At 41.1% G+C, this 9,605-nt stretch overlaps 1 protein-coding gene across 1 annotated transcript in view; it reads left to right on the top strand.

Moving 5' to 3' along the window:
* Positions 1-368: 368 nt before the first annotated feature.
* The window catches only part of ANGEL2 (angel homolog 2 (Drosophila)), a 15,893-nt gene continuing 6,656 nt past the window's right edge, over positions 369-9,605 (top strand). The window contains exons 1-5 of the mRNA XM_009330186.1: positions 369-451; positions 1,213-1,646; positions 3,812-4,065; positions 6,552-6,621; positions 8,320-8,741. Of these exons, the coding sequence (XP_009328461.1) occupies positions 1,220-1,646; positions 3,812-4,065; positions 6,552-6,621; positions 8,320-8,741 (1,173 nt within the window). The 5' untranslated portion in view covers positions 369-451; positions 1,213-1,219. The remainder of the gene's footprint in view (positions 452-1,212; positions 1,647-3,811; positions 4,066-6,551; positions 6,622-8,319; positions 8,742-9,605) is intronic.

Raw genomic sequence — 9,605 nt, 5'->3', positions numbered from 1 at the left:
GGCCCGGCCGCTGCCGCGGGAGCAGAGCCCCCGGCCCGGCTGTGGGGTGATTGACAAGTCACTTGTTTTAAATACCCGCCATTAGCCAGAGCAGGGCCGCGGTAAACAAAACACAGCGCGGGCTTGGGGTTTTCCTTTGCCGGGTGTAGGTGGTTGTGGGGAAGTACCCGCCCGGGGCTGGGCTTTTAGGAAGGGAGCCTTTCTCGGCGCTTTTCTGTAAACCAGGTGTTTCAGGAGGTCTTCGCAAAGGAGAGGCGCCTCTTCCTTTTGGCTGCACCGTAATGCCGTGGTGCCCTGGGGTGTGTTTTGCTTATGTGTCTGTCGAGGTACTTCTGGTGCATCGTGGTGAAACTGCCGTTTCAGGACAAGCTGGTTTTGCTGAAAGTTGTATTCAGGTTTATTCGCTAGGCTGAGCGGCAGCTAGGAGGTTCTCACTCTAGTTCAACTTCAGGTATACCGAACATTGATGTCTTTTGCTTGTGAGCTCAAAATATGCTTTCTTATTTAAACAATGAGGAAGCTGAGACAGATGGATGTCACTCAGCCTTCCTTCCTGCATTTTGGTTGAGACTCAGATTTTTTTTTTTTTTCCCCTGGAAAAAAGGAAAAAACCACCTTATTTTCATGGTATTAATCACTAAGCTGCAGTTTTCCCATCTGGAAAATAACTAAGAATACAAATTTACTCTATAAGCTGGTGCCAGCGATGGCGTGAGAGTTTAGTGCCTCTGCTTCCCTGTCTTGTTGGCATTGTGGTTTGAGCTAAGTCAATGGCTTTTTAAACTGCTTGAAGGGAAGTGGTTTTCTGATTCCTTTCAAATAGCCTTATAAAGTTAATGCAGCATGCAAAAATGACCTTTTGTAAAGGTCGTTCCACGAGCACTTGAAAGATCTGATAGTTGAATTGAACAAGGCAGAAAATAAATTGTAAATAGTTATTCAGATGGATAGATTTTGGAAATTAAATGGTGTTTGTAAATCTGAAGGGGAAAAAAGATACAGGATCGCTTTGTAAAGTCCCACTTTGCATATAATTTAGATAAAGGTTTAAATATCTTTTTAGATACATACAAGGTTTGAATATCTTGTATGTGTTAACTCATAGAGAAAGAATATCTTGTATAAGTCATGACCAGGATGACTTACATCTACAGTCTTCTACAGGCGGATGTAGTTGTGTGTAAGTAATGAAACCTGTGCTTTCTTTGGTAGACGCTCCATGCTGCCCCGTCATGTGCAGAGGCTGGGCAGAGACTGGATCGCCCACTGGAATGGTTCTCAGATACTTGCCTTGAACAGCCCGGTTTCCAGCTGTATGAGATGGGCCGGACCGTATCCCTGGGCCTCATCTCCACTTCCTGTTCCAGCTGATTTCTCAGCAAACTGGAGACTCCCTCCATTTTTTGGACCTTGGAGACAATTTCAGAACTCTAATTGGCAGCTTGATAACTTCACGCAAAGTTCTTGCTTTCACCTACCTAACTCCAGTATGAAATCTGAGGGAGAAGAACCATTGACAAAGAAGAGAAGACTCAGTGGCCAGCATGATACTTCAACTCCTGAAGAAGAAACAGACTTCTCTCATCAGAAGGAAGTATTGTGTCTTTCTGTAGCACAGAATGAAGAAAAACATAGCAGCAAGAAAGGTAAAAGATGCTCTTTGCTCATTTTCCTTGTTTATTTGTAGTGCTAAACGCATCTAACAAGCTATAAGCAACACTGCCTGCACCTTTTGAGTTACTGTTTTTCTTGGCACCTCTCTCAAGAAAACATCTGTCTTAAAAATGTTACAGTTTTGTAATGCTGGTTAGTCTGTAAACTTGTATTTTGTGCTGTCAAACAGTCTGCCAGAACTAGGTTCACTGCGCTTCGTGGTAGAACACAGTCAATTATGCGAGGGATTGCCTAGCTGGGGAGTCCTGAGCTTGGTTCAGACAACTCTTTCACAGGTATCTGTTGCCAGATCAGGTCTGTTAACTTGGGAACTCTTTTAAAGCAAAAAAAATCTAGCTAACTTGCTGTAGGGCTGAGCTGGGCTGGCAGTTGTATAGCTTCATTCCTTGTACGGTACCTGAGCTCATAAGCCCTGCTGGACCTGAATTGGCTTCTTTCCGAGCCAGTTTAGTTATCTGTGACCTAGATAACTGAGAATTAATGGACTGAGATTTAACGGTGTTTGCTTCCAGTGTGATTGTGCGGTTTTGTTTTTACAATTGTAGTCTGCCACTGGCACATTAGCAGGTTTTGTGTCAGACCATGACTGGCAGAGCAATCAGCAAATGTGCTTATCCAGATAAATACAATAAGAAGTGCAAAGACGTCTACCCGACTCAGTAACTTCCATGAAGCTTGGAAGTGTCTGCTTCAGCTTATTACAGATATAGTCTTCTACATAGCATCCAAATGTTTTACTGACTATTGTGGATATTTACAGTGTTGTCTACTGTGAAACAGATAGAAGAGCATAGTCAAAACTGGCCCTCTCTTGCATAAATCACTTTCTTAACAAAATAAACTGGAAGGGCGACGGATACCATCAGCACCCCAAAGGGATTTTTGGACACAAATATCCATAAGGCTTAGAAACATCGTATCCATCTGCGGGAGCTGAAGGAAGGGAGTTTGCTTTGTGCCTTTATTCCTGAGTCCTCTCTCAACTCCCTCAGCAAGTACGTTTTGACATACCTTTATCTCAGAGAGTAGTTAGCATTGTGGTCCTTCCTAGTTATCTTTTCTTCGCATATTGTAAGGTGACGGTAATTAAAGATACCTGCTGAGGAGCAGTGTGGCTTCTCTCCCACTATAGAAACAGTACGTAAAGCCTTGCTGTATTCATTGCAAATACTAGATAAAGTCCTGGATAATGTAAGCACAGTGATGTGATGAAATTTACTACCCAAACAGGGCAGATACTAACAGCTATACCTGCAGTCTGCCACTAGTTGATAGCGCAGATAACTGGACCTCGGCATGCTCTCAGATGAGTTGGGACAAAGCTGAAAGGCATCTTTGTTTATGAGTTTTGTAAGTGGAGAAGTACATATCTGAAAAATAATTGGATGCTTAATGATGGGCAGATATATTCTTATAAACTTTCATATAATGATACTAATAAGTAGTATGAAACTAGGAATGACAGAAAGGCAAAGTAAGCCTTTTCGGAAGTTCTTGGTAATTCTGAGGCTTATTAATTTTTTAATTTCTCAACCTCACTGAGGGAAATCAGGTTCATTATCTGTTTTGGGACCCCTGTAATGGACCCTGTTGCAGCTTATGGCTGAGTTTGTCAGACTGTACACACAGGCTAGAGGTGAACCCTTTGTTTGATTCCTAACCCTTTTTTAGTCACAGATAGAAAGATCAGCAAGATGCCCATATGCTGCTCTAAAGGGTGTATCCCAGACTGACATACCCATCTCCACTGAGGAGGTAGTGGCAGAAGGTAGCGTAAGACTATGTCAACAGACTGGATTTGGCTTACCAGTTTGACTGCCTTTCTACAGGGAGCAGGGTGGTGTAGTCTGACTGCAATGATCTCCTTAGAACAGGCCAGTTTCCTAATTTCAAAGCAGTTTGAAATCCAGGGCATATAAGTTTTGTGCTGTGTTTTGGGGTTTGTTTTGGTTTTTTACTGATGCTTATATAAAGTTCATCTTAAACAGAGGGTCTAAGTCACTGCTAATCAAATAAGCTTTTCGAATTGCTTAAGCAATTTGAAAGACAACTAGTTGTCAGTAGAATGACTTTTAAGAGCAGTAAGAAGTCATATGATGCATTACATAACTTTTTCTGTTTCATGTGCTTTTAACAGGAACCGTCAAAAGGCACTGGGAATATTTCTGTCAGCACAGTAGAACAATGAAAATCCTTGAAAATAAAGAAACTGACCAAAGCAATACAGAAAGTGAGGCAAAATTTGATTTTACAGTCATGTCCTACAATATCCTCTCACAGAATTTGTTAGAAGATAACTCCCACCTGTACAAACATTGCAGGCAAAGATTGTTAATCTGGACGTACAGATTTCCCAACATTCTACAAGAAATCAAACAGCTGGATGCAGATGTGAGTAGAAAATGAGCATGTGGATATTTCTTAAGAACTGATAAACTGGAGCAGCAAATTCTTGCTGTTCTTTATTTTGATAAGTGGGCTGTCTAGTGAATCCAACTGAGCTTTTAGTTATGTCATGCTTAACAGTAGTTTTGATTTATGCTTATGCAATGAGTGTATTCTGTGCAATCTGAATTTACAGCAAAGGCAAACTCTACAGTACGTATCACTCATAGTTGCCTTTTTTTTGTCCATAACTTCCTGGAACAGTCTTTTGACATGACTTTGATGTTCTGCTGGTACTCTGCAATTTTTTTATAGTTCCAAAACCTTCTTTCTTCACATAAGTCTTTCTCAGTCTGTACATAGAGCACACCAGTTAGAGTGCTGTAAATAAGGCGTTGAACATAAGAACAGCTATACTTGCATAGGCCAAAGGTCCACCTAGTCTAGTGTCATGTTTGTAACAGTAGCTAATGATAGATGCCTCGAGTAGGAGAACAGCGTACCTCTCTACAGTCCCAGAAGCTGAGACTATCCTGGACAGTTTAGGAAGCTCTGGAGCTGGAGGCTCTCTCTTTAATTGTGCCATAAGTTATTTAGTGCAAAGGACGTGCAAGACTGAATAGTTGATCATAATTCACAAACACTTAATCTTGCATGCCAGGCTTTTGTGAAGGAAAAATTGTATGCATGCATGCAGGAGGGTCAAATTCAGGCAACCTCCAGGACTGGCATTTTCTAACTTCCAGGTATGTGACTTTGACTTCATATTTGTTTAGGTAGTAGTTACACCAAGTGTCTGTATACTCAGTGAATCAAAAGTCCCTTTCTAAAATCTGGCTGCTAATCCTTCAGAGCCGTTTGTTAGACCACGTAATGGAGAACTCAATCATGTCTGAATCCTTTGTTTGGAAGGCAGACTCAAATGTTTTACTTTTTTGATTGTATGAGGACTGGGGTGATGAGACTGTTGTGTGGATCTCCATTTTCTTGAGATTAATGTTCAAGGTTGAGACGAAGATGCAGGTGTTAGTAGCATTCATGTGAAACTGATCCAAAAGTATTCCTCTCAGGTGTTCATTTCTGTCTTCATCTGGTACTCTGCACCATTTGACTTGTGAACAAGCTTGCTGTTCTTTACTGAGGTATAACTCTGAACTTCTGTTTATATTGGAGTCTGAAAAAATACCTTACCGTGTTCTTGGTTGGTTGTGGAGTTTTTTGTTTGTTTCTGAGGACACTTATCACTTACTGTTAATCTTAATCAGGAAGTCAAGTCAGTAAACTTTTTGCTTTAGTCATTGTTCAGGCCACTAAGAGTTTGGTGATAGAATCCAACCTGTTCATGTCAAAAAACAGTATTGAAAAAATCAAAGTAGTTGTATTGGGGAAGCCACAGGAAAAACTGCCTTGTACCATTTGAAAAATGCGGTTATGTTACTACGTAGCTAGGAAGCTGGAGATTAAAGTCCCCTTCAAGCTCTTCCTTTCTTCCTCATAAATTTATACGTTATGTATGTATGTATTTTTACAGTGAGATACATTAGTGGGCTTTCTGGAAGGATCATTGGGCAGAGGAACTCTGGTGAAGATCTCCCTGGTGCTATTAGTAACAGACAGTTCTCCAGCACGGAAGGGCTGGACACAAAGCCAGCCCCTCTAGCAAAGAGCAGTTCAGTTCAGAGTACTTGGTGAGGTCTGCAGAGACACAACACAGCACAGGGGTAAAGAGGTGATGCCTTGTGTTGCATGCGTCAGACCCAGTCTGTGAGCAGACCCAAGTAGATGCAGGTGCCCTTTGTGCAGAGGAAGTTCTTGCTAAAGGACATAGACTTGTAACTGATTCATTGTTTTGAACTGTAACCTTAAAGTGAAGCAGAGATTTCAGAATATTGCTTGAGATTTGGTTCTCCTTTGAGACCTTGAATGAGCTCGTGTCAGCTGGGTAAGTGAAGTCTGTTGCTGCAGTTCAGAAGGCAGTGCTAACTCATGACCCTTCAGGAACTCAGTCCTCTGTCAGAGTCCCAGGGTGTTTGTAAATCTGTGTGTTAATGCAGTGTGCAGGGAGAAGGCTCCAAGATGCTCAGAACTCTCTTAATGGTGTATTTTGAGGTTGTCTTTGGTTCGGGTTGTCATAATATGGAAACCTGTTGTCCATGCTGTAGTTAATGAAAAGTGTGCCCTTGGCCTCTTAATCCCACTGCTCTGGCATTTAGCCCTCTCCTAAACTGCTGAAAATGTATTAGCAGGTCACTATTTTGATTAAATTTAATTTCACATCTGAAAATGTATGTCTGTCTGAGAAAGGGTGGGAGAAATTGGGGCCCTCTTCACAATCTTAAGGAGCATTTTCTATAGGAGAGTGAATCCTTTCGTGGGATTATGGAGGCAAAAAGCCTCTGAATTGTTTTTTTTTATTACCTATACAGACTGTCCCACAGTGATATGATATGGTGTACTTACTAATATCTTTTAATTGTAAACTTTTGCCTTAGGTACTCTGTTTACAAGAAGTCCAAGAAGACCACTATAGAACAGAGATCAAGTCAAGTTTGGAATCCCTGGGTATGATGAAACTCTTATGACCAATACATTGTCTTCTCCCCCGCCCCAGTACTATTTTCCTCAGAAAAACCTCTCAGATTATAGAATCAATCTCCTGCCATCACATGCAACAATGTTGTGTACCGCCTTTTATAAACTCATCAAGTGCTTTCTTGAAACTACCTTAGTGTTTTCTACCAGTATTCCTGTTGGATAGCTTTTCTAGGGTATGGGTTTTTTCTGGCTTGAAACCTTCCAAATATCAGCACTAAATTTTATCCACGGTCTGTTTATATTCATTAATTTTTATACTAGTACTGTCAGTCAGCCTAAATAGCACTGTTAGCACTCTCCCATGTGAATTTATGGTAAGGAACATGCTGCTAGGGGTGTGATTCCGTGGTGGTTTAAACTGATCTAAATCTTTCCACCTCCTTCCAGCCCCAGGGCCCCACTCTCTTCCTGGCACTGGTACTTGTCTGATGCCAGGAGGAGCCAGTTCAAGGAGCAGCACTGGACTGATACTTTTTTCTTTCTTGGTTAGTTGGTGATAGTCTAGCTCCCAGAATTGAGTGTTTGTAAAGAAAGTAGAGTAATGGCAGTACTGATTTAAATCCACTTGAAATGTGAAACAACACTAAGTCCAGGCTCGTGTGGGCAGCTGAGCTTCCTGCTGCTATTCATGAGCATGTGGAGCTCCCTGTAGCTGTAGCTCTTCCTCTTCCCCTCCCTACTCCCAGATGCACGTCCTGTCCCTTCTCCTGGGCTAGTTCTGGCACTCACTAGACCGTTACCCTGGTGAAATCCACCAGTCCAGCAGAATGCTATCCAGACTGATTTTATTTTCCTGGACTAGTTTTCTGTTGGCTTACTGAGTTAAGAGTAAGTGGCAGGAGCACGTGGCCTGGAGCTGGGAGAGAGGAGTGGGAATCCCCTGTTCCAGCACTGGTGTGAGCTCGGAGGTCAACTCACTCCACTTCATGGGACTGTGCTTCTTGAATTCATATGGCATGGGCTGGGCAGAGAAGCATTTTAAAATGGCGAAAACTAGATGCTGTTTCAAGATCATTATTTTTTTCTTATATAGGTAAGGTCTCATTAAAATCTGTGTTTCACCTTTACATAAAATAAAGAACTTGGGAAATTACTGTTTTCAGGTAGACTTGTTTGAACTCCAATACTGTCATTTGATAAATGTCTCGGTTTCTCTGTTGAAAGCTTGCCTCTTGCTGCTAACTGGATAATTACGTAATTGTGTAAATATGCTTGAGACCTTTGTTCTATGAATCATTTTAGACAGTGATTATTGCTTTTGATTGGAATGCTTCACTGGTATTATTCGTAAACCACTGTCGTAACATCCAGAAAAAACTTCAATACACAAGTCCACTTTTATGTGACTTGTGGGGTTTTTTTGTTCTTTTATATTGGGTTTTTTTCCCCATGAGGATAGAAGGACATGCTTAATATCTTAAACTATGTAGATGCTTACACATCACAAAAGGTACTAGACCAGGTTTCCTGTAGTATCTAAACTGAAGCTGGATAGGACAGTCTCTTGTGTTCACTTTTCTATGTGAACTTCACGTAGTCTTTGGTACTTCAGACTGGGTGTTGACTGCCATGTGAGAAAAGTAGCGTGAGGCTTTTCTAATTTTTTTTAAAAATTATCTCTATTTATACAATGGTATTTTATGTTTTTAATTGTCTTTCTTGCAGGGTATCACTGTGAGTATAAAATGAGGACAGGGAGAAAACCTGATGGCTGTGCTATTTGCTTCAAAACTTCCAAATTTAGCCTGATCTCATCAAACCCCGTGGAATTTTTTCGCCATGATATTCCACTCTTGGACAGGGACAACGTTGGACTGGTGTTGCTTTTGCAGCCTAGATTTCACTGTAAAACTAATGCTGCAATCTGTATAGCCAATACACATCTGCTGTATAACCCAAGGCGAGGGGACATCAAACTGACCCAACTTGCAATGCTCCTGGCAGAGATTGCTAGTGTTGCCCCTCAGAAGGATGGTACCTTCTGTCCAATTATCATCTGTGGTGACTTCAATTCTGTTCCTGGTTCTCCATTGTACAGATTTATAAAGGAAGGAAAGTTAAATTATGAAGGACTTGCTATAGGGAAGGTAGGCTATGCTTTTCACTTCTCACACACAAAAAAAAACCCCTAATGCTGATTAAAGAGAAATATTTAACTGAGTGGCGCTACCATGCCATAACTGGGCTTGTGATTATTTCCATTGCAGTACCAATCTTAGTGCCCTTTACGCAGTCTGCAAAGCGAAAGTTACTGTGGAGTTACTAAAATAAGCTTGGGTGTATTAGCTGTGCCTTACAGAATGTTGTATCCGCTTCTAGCATTCTGAAATTAAAAACTTGCAAGAACAATTAATTTGTTGGCAAGGTAGTTATCCACAGGATGATTGTATCACTGTGTTTAAGTGTCCCAGTCTTTTAAGTAGGATAAAATAGCTACTTGATCAAATACCTACTGTGTGCTCTATGGAAAGATGATTCTTATTTTAGATAAACTTTGAATTAGAGTGGCTAGAATAATTGTAAAAGCAAAAATGCAATTGGATGCTGAGCCTAAACTGTTTCAGGTTAGATGGTTTTTGTTGTAAGCTCTTGTACGTAGCTGTTGGATGTGTCACATGCTATTTAATAGAAAGTAACTGGAGTACATACAATGAGAAAACATGAAAAAATAGCTCCCACTCATGTTTGTTGCTGGTGGGTAGTTGTTTCAAGCCTCACTTTGACTTGACTTGCTCCCAGAAGAATAAACGTAATGAAGGTAAAGTAAGCGTCTGCTAGGGAGATGTATATACTCAGTCCTGTTACGTTGCTAAAAGTGTTCTTGGTGGCCTTGGTAGTCTCTCAGCTTAGTGTCACAAAAACTATCTTGAAAAATTGGGTAGCTGCAAAAAACTTGGTAAGAGTAAACAAAAGGGGGGTACATAAGGGGGGGGGGGGGGGGGGGTTTTTAA

The sequence above is a fragment of the Pygoscelis adeliae genome, unplaced genomic scaffold (genome assembly GCF_000699105.1).
Source record: "Pygoscelis adeliae isolate BGI_AS28 unplaced genomic scaffold, ASM69910v1 Scaffold308, whole genome shotgun sequence".
Taxonomy (NCBI): Eukaryota; Metazoa; Chordata; class Aves; order Sphenisciformes; family Spheniscidae; genus Pygoscelis; species Pygoscelis adeliae.
This window is presented reverse-complemented; position numbering and strand designations above follow the sequence as displayed.